At 43.4% G+C, this 23003-nt stretch overlaps 10 protein-coding genes across 10 annotated transcripts; 3 read left to right on the top strand and 7 right to left on the bottom strand.

The window, feature by feature from the left end:
- Positions 1-882: 882 nt before the first annotated feature.
- On the top strand, positions 883-3560 carry SAMD00019534_124550 (hypothetical protein; the record flags this gene model as incomplete). The annotated part of the gene is made up of 5 exons (XM_012892323.1): positions 883-971; positions 1055-2287; positions 2365-2583; positions 2671-3011; positions 3100-3560. 5 exons carry the CDS (start codon positions 883-885, stop codon positions 3558-3560), a joined length of 2343 nt encoding a protein of 780 aa, XP_012747777.1.
- A 328-nt stretch (positions 3561-3888) lies between these two features.
- Positions 3889-4290, bottom strand: SAMD00019534_124540 (hypothetical protein; the record flags this gene model as incomplete). Its single annotated transcript, XM_012892322.1, has 2 exons — positions 3889-4024; positions 4136-4290. The coding sequence occupies 2 exons, from the start codon at positions 4288-4290 to the stop codon at positions 3889-3891; spliced, it is 291 nt and encodes a 96-aa protein (XP_012747776.1).
- A 419-nt stretch (positions 4291-4709) lies between these two features.
- Positions 4710-4883, top strand: SAMD00019534_124530 (hypothetical protein; the record flags this gene model as incomplete). The annotated part of the gene is made up of 1 exon (XM_012892321.1): positions 4710-4883. One exon carries the CDS (start codon positions 4710-4712, stop codon positions 4881-4883), a length of 174 nt encoding a protein of 57 aa, XP_012747775.1.
- A 13-nt stretch (positions 4884-4896) lies between these two features.
- SAMD00019534_124520 (hypothetical protein) lies at positions 4897-5849 on the bottom strand (the record flags this gene model as incomplete). The annotated part of the gene is made up of 2 exons (XM_012892320.1): positions 4897-5005; positions 5095-5849. 2 exons carry the CDS (start codon positions 5847-5849, stop codon positions 4897-4899), a joined length of 864 nt encoding a protein of 287 aa, XP_012747774.1.
- A 593-nt stretch (positions 5850-6442) lies between these two features.
- SAMD00019534_124510 (hypothetical protein) lies at positions 6443-6916 on the top strand (the record flags this gene model as incomplete). The annotated part of the gene is made up of 2 exons (XM_012892319.1): positions 6443-6575; positions 6687-6916. 2 exons carry the CDS (start codon positions 6443-6445, stop codon positions 6914-6916), a joined length of 363 nt encoding a protein of 120 aa, XP_012747773.1.
- A 315-nt stretch (positions 6917-7231) lies between these two features.
- On the bottom strand, positions 7232-9259 carry SAMD00019534_124500 (hypothetical protein; the record flags this gene model as incomplete). Its single annotated transcript, XM_012892318.1, has 1 exon — positions 7232-9259. The coding sequence occupies one exon, from the start codon at positions 9257-9259 to the stop codon at positions 7232-7234; it is 2028 nt and encodes a 675-aa protein (XP_012747772.1).
- Positions 9260-9773: 514 nt separating this feature from the next.
- On the bottom strand, positions 9774-12394 carry SAMD00019534_124490 (hypothetical protein; the record flags this gene model as incomplete). The annotated part of the gene is made up of 3 exons (XM_012892317.1): positions 9774-10112; positions 10183-12099; positions 12290-12394. 3 exons carry the CDS (start codon positions 12392-12394, stop codon positions 9774-9776), a joined length of 2361 nt encoding a protein of 786 aa, XP_012747771.1.
- A 5280-nt stretch (positions 12395-17674) lies between these two features.
- On the bottom strand, positions 17675-18151 carry SAMD00019534_124480 (hypothetical protein; the record flags this gene model as incomplete). The annotated part of the gene is made up of 1 exon (XM_012892316.1): positions 17675-18151. The coding sequence occupies one exon, from the start codon at positions 18149-18151 to the stop codon at positions 17675-17677; it is 477 nt and encodes a 158-aa protein (XP_012747770.1).
- Positions 18152-20508: 2357 nt separating this feature from the next.
- On the bottom strand, positions 20509-21084 carry SAMD00019534_124470 (hypothetical protein; the record flags this gene model as incomplete). The annotated part of the gene is made up of 2 exons (XM_012892315.1): positions 20509-20522; positions 20637-21084. 2 exons carry the CDS (start codon positions 21082-21084, stop codon positions 20509-20511), a joined length of 462 nt encoding a protein of 153 aa, XP_012747769.1.
- A 41-nt stretch (positions 21085-21125) lies between these two features.
- On the bottom strand, positions 21126-22607 carry SAMD00019534_124460 (hypothetical protein; the record flags this gene model as incomplete). The annotated part of the gene is made up of 1 exon (XM_012892314.1): positions 21126-22607. One exon carries the CDS (start codon positions 22605-22607, stop codon positions 21126-21128), a length of 1482 nt encoding a protein of 493 aa, XP_012747768.1.
- Between the last annotated feature and the right edge of the window lie 396 nt (positions 22608-23003).

Genomic DNA, 23003 nt, shown 5'->3' with positions numbered 1-23003 from the left:
CCCCCAACCGGCTCTAGTGATTGATGATGATACCCCTGCGTCACCCCCTCTCAAGTTCAGAAGGAGTGAGGAGAACATATATGATGATTATGATATGGATCCATTGGCAGAGGTCACCCAATCAATTGCCTCTCTCACCATCCACCCCTTCCACCATCTTTCTGGAGTGACTGGTTGCCCTGGTATTGTCAAGATCCATTATTGTTTTCCCTATGCCAACTTTAAGGTGGTCCAAGCTGTCCTTGGTGATAAGAAGGATACTGTAGAGGTGAGCCTGTCAACTAACAATGTTACCAGGGACTGTTTGGAAGGCATAGTTGACCAACATGAGATGGATCATATTGCCATCCCCAAGTCTAACCAACACATACTTGTGATCCCAATTGATCCGAGATACAAGGGCATAAGAGCAGTGACCAAAGACAACCATGGTCGTCGTTGGTGGGGAGTGATAATTGTGGCTGCTTCAAAGTCACTTAACAATGACAAATTGCAAGAGTATTTGCTTGAAAACAAAATTTAATAATAAATAGAATAATTTGAAACAAATGACATCTACCTGGGGTCCACTAAGAACTATACAATTTGCGACCTTGGTCATTCACACAACACCACACACCAATCAATCAATCACACACACTTACCACACCGTTTCAATCAAACAAACTCACACACTCACTCAATCACACACAAACGATCACCCGGCTAACTGATCATTTTGATTCAAAAGTTGTACACATAAACATATACATACATTGTAATAATACATATATTCATTCATCATTCAATATATACACAAGATCACAAGGAACGCGATCACCGTTGCAACAGCAGCAGTATCAACATCAATCAATCAATCTTTACGTCGATCATTCAGTGGACATGGGAGCGCATGCGTCCAAGGATGACCCTTCACAATACATAAACAGCAGTAATAATAATAATAATAGTAATAATAATAATAATATTAGGTAGGTCTTAGTCCAGGTTCACTCTCTCACCAGGTCGGTCTGCCGTCTAACATCAATCAATCAATCAATCATCAAACGAACAGGACAAGCAATGTATTGAGCGAAAAAGAGAGTAGGAAATACAAGAGACATACTATACATCACGATAAGCGAACTACACTAGTCATGACTGGTGCCAATAATGATGTCGCCGCGGATGTCGGCAGTGGCGGCGGTGGAGTTTTGACATCGACTACCACAACGTCCACGCCAAACACAGCGCTGACCACATCATTGCCACTCACAACGACTAATGGCGACAACAACACAATCACATCATCATCGTCATCAACAACTTCAACATCGACCACCAAGCATAACAATAGTTTGAACAACTCATCATCATCTTCCTCAACATCAACATCATCCAAGCAACAACAACAACAACAAGTACAACATAGCAATGGCCTCAAGCCAAGGTTCATGCAACGCAAGATCAACTCAAAGTCAATGAGTATGAGCAGCAGTAGTAGTATTGATGATCATCTTAGTACGAATGGGAGCATGTCGGACTCTTTGGTGTCACTGTCGTCCGGCGTCGGAAGCACTAATTCATCGTTTGCATCAATGTCCATGGAGGACGAGGATGCCGGCGCCAGTCCCGTGCTCACACGAACACGTTCCAAGTCATTCACCATCATCCAGCGCCCCACAAAAGATGGCGCCACCACCACATTCAAGCCAACTGCATCGGACGACTCAAAGATCAACAACAGGAAGTCCAAGTCTGCCAACTCGCTCTTCAAGTCAATCACACACAGGAAGGGCAACAACAGCAGCAGCAGCGGTAGCAGCAACAACAATAAGAAGGATAAGGCACAACCTCCTCCACCTCCACCCCCAACATCACCAGAGCTACACGCCGAGCCAGTGACAATCGTAACAAACATTCCAATCATTGCCGTCACCAACAACAACAATCATCATCATCAACAACAACATAATGTAGTTGCGCAGGTTGAGGAACCTGAGCAACAACAACAACAACAACAACAACAAAGTGCACCAGCCGCCAACAATAAGCCGCCACCACCTCCTAGACGCAAGCCACCTCCCCTGCCACCAAAGAACTATATGGCTACACAATTGGAAGAGCAAAAACAACAACAGCAACAGCAATATGAGGCGGATGAGGAGCAATCCAATGGATATCAAACCAACTTGTTGTACCCACCTCACGAGCCATCGATGCCATCACCAGGCAGTTCACAAAGGAACTCAGTAGAGATACACAAGTTGGAGCATCATAACTACACTCTTCTGGAGAAGATTGGAAGGTAAGTGATCGGAAGTGTGATTGGATTGATTGATTGATTGATAAGTAGTGACTAACTTTGATTGATTGGATGAATAGTGGAACATTTAGCGACGTACATCTGTGCATACACAAGGAGACCAACTTACTTTATGCAATGAAGGTCATCGATAAGTCCTTGGTCCAGATGATTGCCGCACATACTGAGCTGGACATCAACACCGAAGTCAAGATCCTTCACTCCCTATCACATCAACACATCATTGGACTAGTCGATCACTTTGAAACAGACACCTACTATTACATTGTCATGGAGTAGTATGTATATCAACTCATTCAATCAATCAATCAATGATCTTGCGTTGCGTACACTAACTAACCTAACTCTTTGTACGCTTGGCGTAGTCTGGACGGTGGAGAACTGTTGTACCAGCTAGAGAAACAGAATAATGATGATAGTTATGATAATATTGATGGAGGCAACAGTAGTGATGCAGCTGATCCGAGTGCGACGGCGGTCGTAGCCAACTATTCAGAGAGGAGTGCACGTGATATACTGAGACAGATTATCAAGGCTGTTGGATTCCTGCATCAGAACAACATTGTACATAGAGACCTTAAGCCCGAGAACATCCTGTTCAACGACAAGTCTGAGTTTGCCATCCTCAAGATCATCGACTTTGGCCTGGCATCCTTCTGCCACAAGGGCGCACTGGTCGATGTTTGTGGCACGCCAGAGTTCCAAGGTATGTCTGTGATGGATTGATTGATCGATTTGTCGAGGAATCATTCCCATCCATCCCATAAACTAACATGTACTCACACAACCATCAGCACCAGAGATGATCAAGCGACAGGGATACTCGTATCCTGTGGACATATGGGCATGCGGCGTCATATTGTATATTCTATTGTGTGGACATCCACCATTCCAAGGCAAGAACTCAATGATCATCATGTCGTTGATCATGAGGAATGAGCTAAAGTTCGCGTCGCCAGAGTGGGACAGCATATCGGACTCGGCCAAGGATTTGGTTGGCAAGATGCTCGAGTCGGACCCCGCCAAGCGACTGACGGCCGACCAGGTGCTGGGGCACGAGTGGATGAAGATGGATGCGTTGCTCGAGGGCTCCCCTCAGCTTGGACGCACCTTCCACAAACAACTACGTCGCTACAACTCGCAGCGCTACTTCAAGGCCACTGGCGACACCCTTCTCAAAAGTCAACGCTTCGGAATCTATTCACAGCACGCTGCTGCCGACTCACAACAGAGGAGGTCATTGATACACTTGTAGATGTTTATATTAAATAGAGAGGAGCTCCTCAACCCCACCACCTATTAGTGAGTGTGTTGGTCATCCATCACCATCAGTCCTGCAGACATCGCCATCATCATGTGCCTTTCTCTCTTCTTGGTTGAACAGGTCCAACTCATGGATGAGTTGGCCGTTACTGCTCCTCATGTAATTATGCCTTGCAAGTCTGACGCGCTGGATTGATTTGGAAGCCTCAAGAGGGAGAACCAATGAGTTTGGTTTAGTTTCAATGGAGTCATCTTCAGTGATACCCTGTTGTGGGAAGGATATCTCCACGAGGGTTGAGTTGCACAAAATCTGATTGGGTTTATGGTATGGACAGGGCTGGATAACAAAGCTGTCTACATTGAGGATTGATCATCTCTGGTATTTGGCGTTGAGGAATGCTCAATGGCGATGCTAACGTCTGGCAAATGTACAATGGTGGGGACATCGATGGTGGCCTGGGTATCCACATAAGAATGTTGATGTTGGTGTTGTTCATGATGTTGATGAAGGTGGTGCTCATCCATCAATGTCTCGTTGTTTGATGTATGAGTGTTCTCATCATATACCTGTTGATGTTGATGTTGGTCTTGGACTTGGTGATGATGCTCTTGATGTTGGTGGTGAAGTTGTTCGTGTTCTTGTAATTGTTCTTGATGTTGTAGATCTTGTTGTTGGATGTCTTGTTGGATGTCTTGTTGTTGGGAGTTGATGATAGCATCATACTGGTCTTGTGATGTAATATCGTCTTGATTGGCAGCTGGTGGCCTTGTCTGCATGGTGGAGTGGACTGATTGGAATGGCATCGTTTGGAAGGGCATGGATCTAAATGTTACAAATGGTTGATTGACACGATGTTGTTGTGGTTGTTGATGTTGTTGTTGCATTGGCTGGACCTCCTCAATAATCTCCTCCAGTTGGTTGGTTTGATGTTGTTGATCCTGTGCATCATATTGTTGTTGCTCCATGTGCTGTTCCATATGCTCTTGATGTTGATGTTGTTGCTCCATGTGCTGTTCCATTTGAACATCCACATGTTGCTCTATTTGTTGATGATGCTCTTGTTCTTGATCCTGTWACTACAACATGTACATGTTGTTGTTGTTGATCTTGCTCTTGGGATTGATCCACATCAATATGTATATGTCCTTGAACTTGCTCCTCTTCCTGAACGACATTATGTGTTGTGTGAACCTCCAGTTGGTGGTGTTGATGATGCTGTTGCACTTCATTATCGACTTCAAGTTGCTCCGCATGGCCACCATCTTCCTGGTTTGCAGCTTGATAGTCATTGTTATTGGTGTCGTTGGAGGTTGATGTTGTTGAGCCTCTAGCCTTCTTCCTCCTTGGTTGTCTTGGTGTGATTGTGTTTGTGTTGGCGTTTGTTGTGTTGGCGTTTGTGCTGGTGCTCGTGCTCGTGCTCGTGCTCGTGCTCTTTGCTCGACGTGACAATAGTATATTGTTTCGTCGCATCATCTGTGATATGTAGCCTGGCGTCAAGTGTACATTGAAGTTCTGTATGATATACTGCTGGATGGTGTCCGATGTCACCTCTGGGGGTGGATGTGTGATCACTTGTTGTTCTTGAGGCGGCAGAGTCATATCCGCCTCTGGTTCATTCGGATCTTGCAATATAATAGGTTGTTGTGTAATATCTTGATCTTGTTGTTGTTGTTGTGATTGGTCTAGGACTTGGACTTGTACTTGATATTGGACTTGTTCTTGGCCTGGCGTGCAGGTTGTCATTATCACATCATTATCTTGACCATCTTTGTCTGCGTTATCACCACCATTTCGCTCATCCAATTGCTCTGACAATATTATACCAGGACTTGTGTCATCTCCACCTACTCCAAGTTCAATCGTTTGTTGTTGCTCTTGTTCTTGTTCTCGTGGCTGCTGCTCCTCCTCCACTTGCTGTTGCTCCTCAATGTTATGTTGAGCCAATGAGTCATCGGAGATGGAAGTGGAAGTTGCATTGGCAGTGTCGGTAGTAGTGGTAGTGGAAGTGGTAGTGGTAGTTGTGGTAGTTGAGGTAGTCGTGGAAGTAGTCGTGGAAGTGGCAGGGGATGACGGAGTAGGAGTGGAGGATTGAGAGACAGTGGCTGTTGTGGCGGGTGTGGCGCCGACAGGCGAGGGTGTAGATGGCTGGGTGGGTGTGGATGCGGAGGATGGAGATCTTGTGCCAGACAGCCATTGCAACACATTGTTTTCAATATCGCTGGCAACCTTGCGCTTCCTACCCTGTCTCGCCGCTCTCTGTTGAATAGATTGCCTATCCATCTGTTTCTTGCCCCATCTCCTTATTGTTGTCTCATTGATATTATACTTCCTTGCCACCTGTGATATAGGTGCACCACCATGTACCTCTTGTAAAATCTGTAAAGATAACTCTGCACCAATCGTCATTCTATATATATTCACCCCAAAATTACTAGATTTGGTAATAGTAACAAATATCTAGATCTGATCTGAACTTGTTCACATGAATATATAAGATTACTATATTATTAAGTGTGTGTTGATTGATGTTTGTGATCTTTCCATACATACCTAAGATAGTTATAATCTCTTTGTTGATGTTGAAGTAGGGGATGTGTGTCGAGTGCTTGAATCACCTCGTTCGTGTAAATAAATGCACGGGCATTTAAATTTAATTTTATTTCAGCTCAAGGAAATAGAAATGATTTCAAATGAACTTCGTTGATATTCAAAGTAACGAAACCCACTTTTGAAAAAAATAAATATGAATGTGATCAAACAGACCACCCGACCACTTACTCTTCCTGGTACCTCATTCTCACAATTCACTCACTCATTCATTCACAACATCATCAATCATCACACACGCACTACAGATATAATATAAATATACAATGTCCAAGTTTATCAAGTACATTAAGGAGATGTTCACTCCGACTCACTCGATGGAGTTCTTCCACAAGCCATCCAGCAACTCATTGCTCGACGCTTCCGAGTTGAACGCCACCAGAAGAGCCATCAAGAGAGGTATGATCATTATCAAGATGTGATCAAATGATCAATCAATCAATCAGATCAGAATAACTAACCATATATATCATATAAATTAATATCATCATCATTATTGAATATAAACAGAGGACTTTGGTCATGAGATGCTCACTGGAGCTTTCGGAACTTTGAAGGCCCCAGTTATTGTAGAGTCGATCTTTGACAACAGAACTGTTGGATGTGAGGGTGGTGAGGGTGAGGAGCACGACCTCGTCTTCCACAAGGTCTCCCACAAGAGACCATGCATCTGTTTGGACTGTGGACAGGTGTTCAAGCTCAAGAAGATCAGCTCTGAGAATGAGGTTATGTACTATTAAAGCGAATACTTCCGACCCCCCCGACCCCGGACCCTTAATCGTCTCAGTTGTCATCAACAGGCAACAACAAAGCAGCAATAGCATCAGTAACAGCATCATCATCATCGATCATTGATTAGCCGTACGATAGTAGCAGCCATCAATCAATCAGATAACAGGACACAAATGTTGAACATAAACGATATTATATATACATACACAAACAACATTCTTCCACTCAAGGCAATCAATAATCAATCTCTCAAGCGACATCTATAGGATACTCAATCACTTATCAAGTGAATGATATTTATTGACTGACTGACTGACTGGGGACTACTCCATAAGCATTGCAGTGTGAAGTAGTGATTCTTCTCCTGTCTCATCGATCGGTTGATTGAGAGAGGTTGGCAGGTACCATGTGTAGATGGCTGGCGGTAGACATAGTAAGGACATGATCAAAAAGATGAACCATTCGTTGATGGGGAATGGGTGGCCAGGCGTTAGCGACCAGGCGACGGCGACTGATGCCACAGTGGGTGCGATGGCACGACACAGCGCGACCATCGATTGGCCCAGACCGTTGGCTGCGCCCTTCTTGCGAGAGGTTGCCGCGTTGTTGATCAGTGTCATCACGGGCGTGAACACGAGCTGGCCGGCAAGGTTCCTGAAGGCCAAGAACAGCGTGGTCACCGTCCAGAAGAGGACCCAGTGAGATGTGACGGGGTCGGTCACCTGGGGCACAACATAGTTGAGAATGGGGATTGTCAGGAAGGAGAGGGCGGCCGTCAGACATCCCAAGCGGAACGCCTTGATGATGCCATACTTGCGTCCAATTGGCTTGATCACAAACAGTTGGATAAGGATCACCGTGGCACCACCGATGGCACCACAGATGCCAGTGTCTCGCGACTGGAATGTAAGGCCTCCTTCGTCCTTTGGCGCGATGGCCCAAATAGGGAATGCTTCATCATACATTGTGAATATCATTCCGACTATTGAGTAGAGTATTGTTGTCTCCATGATCTGTTTGTCCTTGAATAAGTTGGTGTCAATGGGCAACTTGAAGCGCTTTCGTGTCTGGATTGTGGCGTCGGTGGTTCCTCTGCTGGGTCCATCACCCTTCTTCCAGAATATGAGCTTTCCTGAGAGGGCTGTGAAGCCATCCTTCATTCTTTGACCATTCGATCGCAATGAGGCATGGAGGTCATCATGGTCCATCTCGTCCCGCGAGTCATCTCCCACGATGACCGCACCCAACCTATCGTTTTGGTTGTTAATTGATCGTTCTTGGGGGATTAACTCTAGTTCGATGGTGGATCTCGAGTGATCAGTACCCTCGCCCTCGCCCTCGACCTCCTCACCAACCATGTTGGTGTTGAAGGCTGGTTCTGAACGAGCAATGATAGTGCCACTCGCGGGTCGCAATGTCTCATTCATGAAGAAGTAGACAAATACGAGTCCGATTGAAGTGAGCACAGCAATGAGCAGGTTGGGCAGCAGGAATGGAAACATCTTTCCAAAGAACACATTATTTCCAAACAATGCAGGCATGTTCTTGGCGGGCTCACTCAGGACTCCACCAAGCATCGGACCAATGATACTTCCAAATCCCCAAGTCAGGCCGATGTATCCAAATGCCTCGATCTGATTAGTCTTGTCAGTGATCTCGCCAATATAAGTCTTGACCACGCCAATATTTCCGTTGAGCACACCATTGATTGTACGCGCTAGGATCAGCATGGGCAGGTTGGCGCTGAGGCCCACGGCCAACACCGAGATGATTGAGCCAGTCGATCCAATGAGCAATATAGGCTTGCGGCCATAGTGATCACTCATCTTGCCCCAGAAGAAGCTGCTGAGGAACTGTGCCAGTGAGAAGGATGATGCGATGAAGCCGGCATAGTAGCCGACCTTGGTCTGATCGGTCGTGATGCCAAAGTGCAAGATCATGAATCCAATGTAGCTGTACAAAGATGTGCTGCCTATTGCCTCGCAGATCAGCAACACGTAAGGTCCAGACAGTTTGCGCCATGGCAAAGGCGTAGACTTTGCCGGTTGTTCGGTCGTAGTATGTATTTCCAGGGTTGCGCCGTCACCCTCCCCACCCCCACTACCACTATCCTTGGACATGTTGTCATTGTGGTCATGGTCATGGTCATGGTCATCCTTGGTGCCTGCTCCACCACTATCATGTAATGATAATGATAATGATCTGTTGGAATGTAATGATTGAGTACTACCTATGATCATTGCCCTTTCATCTTCCTCCTCCTCCTCCTCTTCGTCGTCTTGACCAACATGTTGGGGTAGTATCAAACGATTATCATTTGCTTCTGAATCAATGTCAAGATGGTCGACCATTGTTGTATATATAAATAAATGTATGAATAAGTATTAGTATATGATCTTAGGATTGTATTATTTGTAGATTGTAATAGTATAAGATGAAGTTGATGATATTTTAATGATTGTGATATTTATGATTTTAAGTATCTATCTTGGACATGTCTAGACGTTCTCAAGATGGCAGGCTTGTCATCATCCAATTCCAACAACATCAATCCTTTGCATGTACGAGACGTTCAATTCAAACGAATCATCACTGAACAGTCATTCAAAACATCACAGTTCCCATTAATAATAGGTTTTAAACCAAAAAACAGATATTTTTGTCGTTTTTGGGCCCTGGGCCAAGGTCCACCTCATAATTGGCATCAGACCAAGTCCAAACAGAGAACTAAATAGGAAAACGGCATTCTGAACAACAGAAAGAACGTGTTCTTTGTATAAAGTCCAAAAATGGTCATTGATCGGTCATTGATCTATTGGTATGATGGTGACGATGAATTGGTGACGGTGATGACTATTCTTTACTTTACTTATTTGATTGTTTTGACCTGTAGTGATCATTGATCGTTCGCTCAACTAGTCGCACATAGGATGGATTCATGTGTGTACCATCCATGGCATATTCTTGATTGAAACCATTGCCAGTGGAGTCTAACAACTCATCAAAGAAGTCCAACCATACCAACTCCTTAACCTTCATCACCTTCTCCTTGAATATCTTGTTGAATGCCTTGACCATTGTCCTCGTCTGGTCCAACACTGGTACCACAGGGTGAATATACGCCTTGTAATTATACTTCTGTATCAATACCTTCAGTGCCGCAATATATATATCAATTGTAACTTCGATACCTTCCTCGATAGTCTTGATTGATTGATTTGAATGGGTTAGTGAGTGAGTGGAATGGTTCCATTGAGTGATTGGAAGTACATACATTGTATCGACATTTATCAACAGACACTAGGATACCTTCGCGACAATCAATCTCACCGAATTGGAAGACGATCTCGGAACCTTTGGGAGCGGTACAGGTGACGGCATAGAAATTGAACTTGGGGAAGAACTTGCTGCTCGGTCGAAGATGCCACATCTTCAATCCTGTCGTCAGGAGTGGATGGAATAGACGTGGCTTGCCATCGATTGTGCAAGTGGTCCACGCGGGAACAGTCGAGTGACTGTCTCCAGCGATGTAAATGGGTGGGTAGTTGGGGATGGGCAGCTCCCTGAATGTCATCAGCTGCGAGATGCACATGAAGTAGGCCTGCTCGTTCCTCGTGACGGTGAGATGCAGGTTCCTGTCCTTGCGCAGTGGCTCCAGCGCCGAGATCAGCGCGGGCAGCGGCTCCAGAATGCCCAGCACATAGAGTATCTTGACGATGGTGAACCAGAGTGACATGAGGTCCAGGTCGTCCTTGGTGTAGGGTGCGTCCGTGGGCTGATCGTCTGGTGCCACGTCCAACAGGTTCTTGGGCACTGGGATGGGGCCAGTGTCTGGCATCTTTCGCTTGTAGCTGAGTGACAACAAAGGGTTGTTGAGATAGTCAATGTGTTGCTGCTTGTGCAGTATGGCCAGGATGCTGCCATTCGTGAGCTTGTAGTTGGAGAGACCGCGTGTCTTGTTCGTCTGCAAGAACTTCATGAATACATTGATGGCTTCGGTGTACTTGTTGCACACCTCGAGTCCATGTAGCACGTTGTGTGCGTAGTTGGCGTTGGTCGGGTCCATTTGCAGCGCTTGCTTCATAAAGTCGACCGAGGCCTCGATGGCGCCGTACTCCTTGACCACGGATGACATGAATGCGAGCACGGGCGCAGTGTTGAGCGTGTCCTTCAGCTGCACGAGTATCTGCTGTGCTCCAAACTCACGGGCATAGTCGGCCAGCGCCTCCTTGGTGTAGTTGGCTACTGGGTTGCGATCGCCCGAGTTGCCCATGCGCGACAACAACTGCATCAGCACCAACAATGCATCATTGTGTCGCTTGTTATCGATCAGAACGTAGGCGAAACCAATGAGGCCCTGCAAGTTGCCCTCGTCGGTGTTCTTGACCTCGTTGAGCACCTCGCATGCCTCCTGCTGGTTGGACTGTATCCTCGTGTCGTACATCGCCTTGGCCATGAGTGCGCGCGTCGTCAAATAGTCCTTGTGCTTCTTGCCCATGATATTGGCGGCGAGCTTGAACTGCGCAGCGGCATCCTCAAACTCCTTCACACCGGTAAGGATGTTGCCGTACAGCACGTTGAGCATGTGATCCTTGTCCTTTGAATGATGCTTAATGGCAGACTCAATGAACTTAAGTGCCTTGTCGCATTTCTCGGCCTTGTGATAAATGGTGGCCATTCGCACCAGTGTTGTCTTCTCGGTTGGATGGACTTGCAGCACGTTCTCATAGTATTGCACTGCGCCCCTGTACAACTGTTTGTCGTACAGCTGGTTGCCCTGCTCGAGCAGGTTCAACACAAATGCCTGATACTTTGGATCACAGCCTGTTGATATCGATACAGGCACCTTCTTGTCGGGTGTGCTCGCTGCCGGCGATGATGTTGACGACGATGATGATGTCAAAGTCGATGGGGATTGAGATTGGGAAGGGGACGATGCAGATGACGCAGATGATATCGTCGACGTCGTCTCAGTTTTTGATGTTGACTGTGATGAGATTGATGATGATGTGCTTGCAGCAGTAGCAGCAGGAGCAGGAGCAACAACCTCTGATGACTTTGATGATGTTGCAACATCAGCAACAGGGTCAGGTGTTGGAGTGTTGTTATTCTTCACAACGTATACATCATCCATGTTCTTGATGGCCTTGAGCAAATGAGTAGAGTCAACCAACTTCTTTCCCTTGACATCCTTCAAATCGATTGAATTTGATGTCATCTGATTACTATCTCCATGAACTGATCTGTATTCTTTTACAAAGTACTTTGTTTGGTTGATCGATCGAATGAATGAATGAATGAGTGAGTAAAGTTAGTTAGTTAGTCAGATCAAAGTGACGAGTACAACTCAATCAACTTATCACTCAACTTCACATACATACCAACTTCAAGTCTAGGATGGACTGCAACTGTTGCTGCTGCGACAGAGGTTGAACGATACATGTGTACTCGGGCTGGCCTTCAAAGTGAACGTAGAACTTCATCATGAATGAATCAAAGCAATACTATGCGATGGACAATGTATATGAATATATGTATACAGTTGGTACCAATGAATGAATGAATGAAAGAAGGAATGAATGAATCTGTAATGAATCAAAGTTTGAGATTATTCAAAAAAAATAATAACTGATGGCTGGAGTTGAGTCCCATCTCCTCTTTAGGTAATATATGTGAAGAGAGTTCATGTCATCAGGGTGAAGAAAGTGGCGCGGATCATTCTCATTCTTATCAGTGCACTGACAAAGAGAAGAAAGACAACACGCACAAACAACACATAGAGGAGCAATAAGAATGATCACTACTTTGCCTATTTACATCTTAAGACGCGCACTTTCACATCTTGATAACATTGATATACTTTGTTATCTCCTAGTAAACAGAAGTATATTCTTTCAACTACAGAGTATAGTCCCATCATTGAAGTACTACCGTGACTACGCCACACTATCAAATACCAACTTGAGATCACTTGAGCACTTGACTAACATTCTTAACTCAGATCGACAGCTGGCGACACACTTTACAATTGAGGGCTCTCCACCTCATCATAATAATGCTCATCTGGTCCAGATTCCTTCAATCCCTTCGGGGGTCACAAGTTTGCAAGTGCTGATATATCCTTACCCTCACCATCTCCTTCATGGTGGTATCCCACAGTCAGTCACATATCTATCATCAGTCCATTTGAACCAACCTCTTCAAGTTGGACATATACCACAGTCAGTGACACATCTATCATTACAATATTTCAATCAACTACTTCAAGCTGGACATATACCGCAGTCTGTGACACATCTATCACTCTCATCTTTCAACCAACCACTACAAGCTGGACATATACCGCCTCGATCAACCACTTCAAGCTGGACATATACCAGAGTCAGTGACACAATTAACATTGGTGGATCTCAACCAACCACTTCAAGTTGGACACATTCCACAGTCAGTGACACATCTATAGCTATCATTGACTAGTTTCAATCAACCTCTTCAAGTTGGACATATATACCTCAGTCAGTAATACAGCTTTCATTGGATCGCTTTGATCAAGCAACCACTTCAAGCAGGGCATATACCACAGTCTGTAATGCGCCCAAATGGGCACATTCCACCAATTATATCGCTGTCGATTCAAAACACTCGGTTCTCTCCTGAGAACTTTGGCTTTCTCACACCCGTCTGACCATGAAAGCCAATACAATCACAATTCTCCATAAACCAAGACATCACAATCCATCATCGTTTCTAGAGTTCAATAGTGGTTCTCTTACCAAGATGAACAGACTTGCACACATCATTGTCCAAATCAAGCCAGGCTACACACCAATCAAAATCAGTCAAGTCGCCCCTGTCTCTCTTTTGAACTTGCTCAAATCGACACCAACAATAACTCGGCAATTCTTTGGTATTAGTGGATGTCATGTGTATTTAGAGACCATTTGGAGGCCTCTCGATAATGAGATGGCACTATTTGTGACTGTTAATGAGGCACACGGCGATGGAATCATATCATTTTGGAAGTTCCCAACAACATCAACTGACCTTAGACTCTAACAACGTGTCCATTGTGTATATCGAGCCTCTGATTGGTAAGTAAATATCCTTTGTTTTTCCTTGATATTCTTCTTGTTGTTTCCAAATTGGATGAATGGGATACAAAAAAGACCAAATTTGCCCATCAATAGCGTGAACTGACGGTTAAACTCCTGAGCAGGTTAATTTATATATTTTTAGATGAACAACTTGCTCTGATAATATTATTTTATTATTCCAGCGTTGATAGGGTTTTCAAACTGAACTGAGCCTCAGTCTTTAGCATTACCTATGAGTAAGCATATTGTCGTGTTGAAAACAGATATCCTCAAACCTATCATCCATAGACAAGTAATGGACAAAGGGTTTGAGGATGGACATTGCACACATTGTACACTGTACACCCCACTATCATCTTTCACTAGGACTAAGATAGTATCTTTCACGAGGATCTTAACATCTTTCACGAGGACAATCTATTATCTTTTCGAGGACTAGGAAAAAAGTATCTTTCACTTGGATCTTGACATCTTTCACGAGGACAATCTATCATCTTGGAATTGACTATAATCAATAAAATTGATATCGGCTACTATTCTACTCTGTGAAAAAGGATTGCACAACTATCAATGGGATTATTTGGTAAAGGATCTAACTTAAATCATTGAAACTATTTGAAGAAAGGTTCTAGAACTAATAAGAGTTAACAATTAACAATTAATTAATCAACCAATCATACTTACTATTGGATGGGTCCATTATGATAAAGAATAGTATTTGTATTAACATAATGAATGACTTTCAAAAGGGTACCCTCGAAAGTGTGTTAAGTATTTTTAAAAAACGAGCAGAATCTTCTCTCGAGCTGTTTTGCTAATATTTAAATGTTAATTAAATAAAAATAATTCAAAATCTAGATATAAAAATACAGACAATTTACATTAATGCGTAAAAAGAAAAATGTGATTACATTGAAGTTCGCTAAAATGAGTTTGTGATAAATGGTCCAGAACTTCGAGTCTAAATTAGTTTTGCTTACACTAAATTATAATTGCCCAACTTGATTATCTCAGGTTATAAGATATATTGAACTTAGAACTCGATAAATAAAAAAATTAAATGTCTATTGACTGTTAGTGTTTAAATAATGTTCGTCTTTCCATTCCAGACTGATGACGTTGTGACAGCAATGTTTTTGGAGTTACAGGAATGTAAATAAATAAGTATAATTATAATAATATATAATAATATATTTACATATTTTAAAATTTACATATTTATAAATATTCAGTTTTATCTTGGATCGCTTTCAGCAACTTGTCACATTGATAAAAAGCCATCCATCATTCTGTAATAGGCATATGTTTGTGGCCGCGATCATCTTACAATGGTGACAGTTATCGCAGTTAGCAGCTCTTTGACATAGTCCTGTGGGTGAACACCAGTGAATCAAGTGCAGGAAATATATCAGGACAGGGCATCGATGTAAGTAAACACAACGGAAAAGTGGTTCGACTGATTGATGATAGTAATTCCTAACTTTGCCTCAACAAACAAATATATCATAGAGTTGGTCATCGTTGCTGTCATCATCATAATCGTAGTTGTCAACATGTCACTGTCGGCAACATCTTTGTTTTCGTTGTTTTTGTCATCTTCATCTACAACTCATAGAGTTGGTCATCATTGGTATCATCAATCACATCATCTTCGTTGTTGTCATCATCTTCCGACTCGTGATCATCGCCACTGTCCACCTCATCAACCTGCTTCTGACCTTGGAGTAGATCAACGATGTCCTTAAACATCTCGTCGATTGATGGACACTTGTTCAGAGAGTACTATCATCTGCTACAATCTGGTACATTCTGCTCAATGCCAATTCCATTGGATCACTGATGACATACAGTATCCTCTCGCTTGTGAGTATCTGTTTTGACGACAGGTTACCTTTGCAATGGCTGAATGAAGTACAAAGAGCAAATCAATCAATCATCGACAATAACACCAACATCATTCAATCATCAAATGTATATGCTTACTTCAAGTATCTATTGATCTCGTTGCAATCAATCGATTGTATCTCTCAGTCAACCTGCTGCTTCCTCCTGTGTCGACTTGTAAGTATGTGCAACTTCATTTGATTGGTATCATGTGAACTATAGTTGTCTATAGTTGTAAGAGATAATATATGTTGGTCAATAACAAAGAATGTGAATGACCAAACATATGTGCATGAGTAATCATATATACTACATGATTACTCTATCCTCACAACCATAGTATGTGTTGTTGTTGCTCTCCATGATCTGTGTGAATGAGTGCTGGACCAGTGGGCCTCATGAACCTGATCATGAGTGCATCGCATATATATGTTCATATGTATAATGAGTTACTCTAAAATAAGGTATGGTCCATGATAGTAGAGGCCATGCTTAAGTAAGTATATATGTATACATATGTATATGTGTGTAACTGTATAAGTATATAAGTGTGTTGAATGAATGAATGAATGAATGCATCAAACGAATGATGATTCATATTAAAGTGTGAACGTGGTGACCAATGAGTGAACCAGTGTGAACAGAGAGTAGGGGTAACCAGATAATGTTGTAGATATGTAGGCAAAGGTATGAAGCATGGGGCCATGCGTCAACATATCATCTATCCACCAGCATCAATCAATCAATCCACACATGGGCGACCAATAACTTACTATGATTCATCCACTTTAGATGCTCGACTCCACTCTGGATAGAATGTCTCCATAATGTATCATTATTGTTCAGGTGCTCCGTTGCAGTGGATCTTGATTTCGATGAATGTCAATGGTTGAATTTACTGATGTCATTGCTGATGTAGTCCACTTGGCGATATCGTTGGTCAAGAACAATGGCAAGTTCATGTCATGTTTGAGGATGCTGCCCTCTATGGTAGATGCAAGGAGGAGCTAGTGGACCATCTTAAGAACAATGGGGATAACACTGCTGACAAAAAGAATGCCGTGGAGGATCGAGAGGCATTCTTGAAGACGACCTACTCCCATGAAGAGGTAATCAAGATGCTGGACATGATGCCATCAATGTGTTCGGTCTTCAATCAATCAATCAATCAATCAATCAATCAATCAATCAATCAATCAATCAATCAATCAATCAATCAATCAATCAATCAATCAATCAATCAATCAATCAATCAATCAATCAACTTTGTTAGCTTTAAAGACATGATAAATAACAACAACGTCACACTTGCAATGACTTACCTTGCAGCAATTACTTTTAAACCTGTCAAGGTCCTGTCGTAGCATCCAGCTCCGCGCAGAGTGATTCATTGGTTTCACTGCCTTGGAACATAATGAATTGGTGAGTATCGAATGGACTAGACAGTACAGACATAGTCTTTCCAGTGATCAACTGATACACTCCTGAAGGAGAACGACTATGTATGTATATATATGTATATATATGTAATATGACTCTTATAAACAGTCTTGTGTTATTACAAATGAGATAAAACGTCATATGACAGGGTTCAAAAGTAGGTCCAACTCTCCATTTAATACCAGAAAACAAGAACAACTGTTTACGCAAGCGTGTGAGACCAACCTCGTGGTCTGATCACTTTCATTGTATTATCTGTTTTTATATCTCCATCTAACTCTTGGTTAATAATAATACCGTCTTCAATATTGTTTGTTATCTCTTTTTGGTTACTGCTATTTCTTCTTCTTATTCCTCTAAGTCATCTGAATCCGGTTTCTTTCTCTTTAAGGATGCCTCTGGTATTGGTAGAGACTCATAGAAATTGTAGATCTGATCAATACTCTTAGGCTTGCTAAATGGTCCAGTGCTCTTAGGTCTAAATGCCCCAGACGGGTCATAAAGTGGTGAGAGGTCCTCATGGCGAAAAAAGTAGATAATCATCTTCTTTCTGTAGTGTCGCTCGAAGAATAGCACAGGGTTGACATCATTATCGGATTGCATTGAGAATTCACGGTTGTTTTTCTTCATCCTGTAGACCTGCAAAATATTCACAAGACTCTCAGTTACCTGGCCATAGTGGTCTCTTTGAGATGCAATGTCTGCGTCAAGATCGATGTCCATGTAGATTCCAGCATTCTTGGGCAGCTGGACACGTGGGATGTCATCGGCTGATGATGATGATGATGTCAGGTAATGTCGTATAATCCAAAGCACCAGTTCCATTGAGTATAGCGTTGCAGGACCACAGTTGTATAAGTTGTTTGGGACTGGCCAACATGAGAGTGGATATCCTTTGACTTGCGAGTCATCAATGCCCATATATTTGTAGACCTCTGGGGGTATGTGCATGTTCTTTGTGCCTATTGTGTCCATTGTGTCCATGTGAATGTATGCCTGTGCCAGTTTGTGGGATGATACCACCAGGAGAAGTGACCAATGACAGCCTAGTTCGATGGGTAGGAGGTGAATCTCAACCTCTTTTCCATAGCTGACCACTGAGTTTGGATGATCTTTGAGCATTGCCAATGTATGTGTGTCGTGTATGCGAACCGGGAAGGTCGAAGGAGATTCACAGTATGACTTGGTATTGACCCACGGTAAGAAAATGTCATAGTGAAATCTTTGTGCAAAGTATGCCATGACTTTCTGGTCAAGCCAACCAGAACGGTCATTGCCGCCAGGTTTAGAACATAGGATCCCCTTAAATGAATGAAGATTGACTCGAACATTGTTTGGATCTGTACCACGGGCAATGCGGAGGTGTTCAATATAGGATGGCAGTGTTGGTGTCACTTGGGGAAGCGTGGATATGGGCGCAGTAGTTGCTGTGGATGAGGGAACGGGCACTTGCATAGACATTGACTCTGTGATGTGGGGATGAGTCGCAGATGAATGAGCGAGAATAGAATGAGCCGTTGATGGAGGTATATGGTCGTCGCAGATTGGTGCATCATGAGTAGACTTCTTGGAGGCGTCGTCATTGGTGGACTCCTTGTTTACTACTTCATTTACATCTTTGTTGTTGTTGTTGTTGTTGTTGTTGTTGTTGTTGTTGTTGTTGTTGTTCATGGCTGAAAGAAAGAGATATATTATATAACTTCAAAATTGTGTATGTAGGTTTTCAATGAGGATAATATGAGGACAATAAAGAACAAAATTAATCATCATAATATAACATTTCTCAACCCACGCCACAACATTTTCCAAACCCAATTGGGTCGAATCGTGCACGACCTTTGGACTTAAAGTGTTTTGAGCCCAAGTCAATCAAGAAAAGTACAGATAATAACCTCTCAATTATGACTTTGATTGTAATATATATGTTTAATAATCTTTTTGTCTTTTCTTAGGCCTATCATTCGATAGCTTGAGAGTTGGGCTTTCTATATCTTGAGTTGTAGGGTAGTTGGTTGATGTTGAATCAAACAAAGTGGGGTCGCCAGATGGTGATCTCGGCTGAGCTGATCGCTCAATTGATGCAGTGGAGAGTCTGTCTGGTCCTGCAGGTACAGTGGGTGGGTCTAATGGTATGGCTGGATTGGCTGGTGCACTTGGGACATTCTTTTTTTGGTCTTCCTCTCTTCTTCTTCTCTGTTGGTGGTGTAGGGAAGACTAGGAGGAGTCGAGGTGTCGCACTGCAGCGCAACGGATGTTGTAACATTAAGGCGGTCTCCAACGATGTGTTGATTGTCCAAACAATATGCTGTTATCTTGTCCGTCAACTCGCTTCTCTGGCACTGAGTGAGTGCTTGTCGTGCAAAGTTGGTTGCAAAGAGCTGACCAAAGGGTTCCAACACACCATGGCGATATGCTTGCAATAGTTTCCTCGATATCCACTCTTTCCGAGAGTAAATGATGGGCAATCGCATGTGATCTGACTCTCCAATCTGATGTTGTAGCAACGCCTCTGTGAATGTGACATGCTGGAGATGGTAACACTGGTCTTCTGATTGTTGATCTGCATGATCTCCATCAACTTGTTCTTCTTGGCATAGGCAGTCAACGACAACACTACTACCACTGCTGTTGCTGGGGACATATGACCCATGTGTCTTGAGTATGAGTATAGCGGTGAGCCTAATCTTATCGGCGATGGTGGTAGGGCATTTATAGTGTTCATCATCCTTCTGGGTCGAGACGGAACATCGCTTTATAGGCCCACAGAGCATTGTCATCATCCGCTCCCGATAGTCCAAAGCCCCTGCTGTAAGACTTTAGTGTATAGTTATGGCGTGGATAGTAATAATATAGACAGATAATAGGGGGTAAGGGTAATTGTTGTCCAGTCGTGACTAACAGTCCCGGGTATTTATTGTGTACGGTCATCCATGAGCGTACGTGTGATTAGTGTAGTCGGTTGTCTCCGCTATCATGATGACCCTCGCCATTATGATGGAGACTCACGCCATATATACAGTCTTGGCTTTGGAACACAATTCTATTAGATGCCAGCTCGGCGCGTGTCATCTATCCATATATATATAATTGTGTAAGCCCAACACTGCTCCTCTTAATGAAAGACCCCCCCATCCAGTGATGTATTTGTCTTGTTCATTAATTGCAGTGATTGATCCAGTTGATCATTGTGAAGTTCCTTGTAGTCGTTGGTTGAAGTTAGTGATATCTGTGGCATAGAATTGGCTAACAACTTGGTTGCGCAACCATCCTCTTGATCGTGAGACTTGGAATAGGTATTCCACTCGAATACCTGAAGTGAGATGTATTGTCCTCTTGGCCAGTATTCTGAACAGATCAGAATGGACTCCTCTCAATGAATACTTCAGTATCTTCTGAATCAGCGTTGAGGCCACAGTATTGGCACAGTCAGAATACTCAGCGGATTCCTCGTACTTTATGAGATTGTCCAGGTGTTTCCAGTATGGCACCTTGTTATCAATATACTCGACAGCAGTTTTGTACAGTTGTAGTCTCTTGACCTTGGATGGAATTCTCAGTGGTTCATCCTTCTTCTTCTCCTTCTCTTTAGGACCAACGACAACGTCATGGTTATCTTCATCCTGGTACTCCAAAGTTGATTCCGGTGAACTTGGAGGTGATTGGTCCGGTGATCCAATCGGTTCATCAGTGTTTGATGTGTGATCATGATCATCAGCATCATCATTCTCGTTCTCTGTGTCGTCGTCTGATTCGCTCATTTGATCGACATTGTCCTCATCTTGTTCATCTTCAAGATCATTCAGTGATCTTGGAACAGCCTTTTGAGTAGAGCAGCATGTACAGTCTTCTCGATCGCTGGATCGACAGTGTCATCAAGGAAGGTGATGTTGTTGTTGTTTACTCTAACAACCAAATATGGGCCAGTGTAGACCGCGTCCAACTTCTTTGAACGTTCGTGGTCGTGCAAACGACGGAACACATAATCACCAGGGTGAATGTTCGTCGGCCTCTTCCTTGAGTCATAATACTTCTTCATGTTTTTACTTGCCAACAGAAGGTGATCACGCACAATCTTCATTGTTTTGTTCCATTCATTCAAATGTACAGATACAGTTTTCGGTGTTGTATCCGAAGTTGAAACAGTCAGTGGTTCGGCATCTCTGTTAAACATGATACGGTAAGGCGTCATACCAGTAGACGTTGACAGTGTGTTATTGATGGCATATTGGATCAGTGGCAAACACACGAACCAGTTCTTACGTATGTCGGTCATGCTATCGTCGAGGTCAATCTCCTCCAGGATCCCAGTTGGATCATCATGCAAGTACCTTGCTAACAACTCACGTTGCAACAACATCTTGCGCAGGACGTTCTTTACCAGTCGTACTCTGATCTCAGAGTGGCCATTAGGGTTGTGGCGATACGGTAGACTCATGTGTATCTCGACCTTCTTAGCCTTCATGTATTCAACGAAGACATGAGCTGTGAACAATGGATCGTTATCAGTTACGATCTCACTTGGTCGTGGAAAAGTGCAGAACATCTCTTGTAACAGATCAATGATGTCCATGCTCTTCGCACCCTTGATCAATGGCTTCAACCATGTGAATTTGGAGAATCGATCGGACACCAACAGTATTCCGTCATACTCTACACCAGTTTTAGTAGTATGAGTGGACAGCTTTGGAATTATATCCATGGTGATTGATTCAAACACATATTGTGGAATGGTTAGGGGCTCCAGCAAGCCCATCGTCCTCGGTGGATGGTCACTGCACAGCTTGCAAATGACACATGACTGTACGTAGTTGAGGATGTCAGCGTTCATCGTCAGCCAGTAGTATCTACGTTTAATCTTCTCGCTCGTTCTCTTGTGATCAAAGTGTCCTCCTAGCCAGTGATCATGGTGGATGGATATCACTTTGCGAATGACCTTCTTCACACGTGGAACAATCAGCTTGTTCTCACTCGTCAGGCGCAAGCCTCTGGTATCGACGGTGTAAGGTGTCTGATCACGGTGCAACGTTTTCTCGTTGACTAACTTGTCCTCTATCTCGTAGCCAGCTAGTATCAGTGGAATGATGGTATCATCATCAAAGGCGTGGAGCATATTCAGTTCGGACAATTCCTCTATACTGCGAGCGGAAGCGGTGGCAGCAGCAACAGTTGCTGTGTTGGTCACATTATCGACAGATGCGATATGTTTGGCGAGTACAGGTTCATCTGGCATGGGGATGTCATCATCCACATCAATCGATTTGTTTGATCGGACGCGCTCCATCAACTCTTTGACATCAATTGATCGACTGCATGCATCAGCATAGATGTTGGACGAGCCTTTGATGTACTCCAGTTTGGGATTGTACTTACTTAGGATCTGTATCCATCGAGTAATACGATCACTGATCGGATATTTACATTGCTCATACAGGAATACAATGTTGCGGTGATCACAGTTGATCGTGATTGGATAACCAAACAATAAATAATGATTATCAATCAGAGCAGTTACTGCAGCTAGCATCTCGCGCTCAAGCACAGTGTAGCGAAGTTGACTGTCGTTGAATCGCTTAGACCCATACAGAATGTGTCGTCGCTCTCCATCATCACCCAGTTGGTAGATCACATAGCCAATCGCACCTTTGCTTGCGTCACTGTCGCATATGAATGGACGATC

This window comes from Acytostelium subglobosum, assembly GCF_000787575.1.
Source record: "Acytostelium subglobosum LB1 DNA, scaffold: scaffold43, whole genome shotgun sequence".
Taxonomy (NCBI): Eukaryota; Evosea; class Eumycetozoa; order Acytosteliales; family Acytosteliaceae; genus Acytostelium; species Acytostelium subglobosum.
The sequence above is the reverse complement of the archived record's forward strand: the minus strand, read 5'-3'. Positions and strand labels throughout refer to the sequence as shown.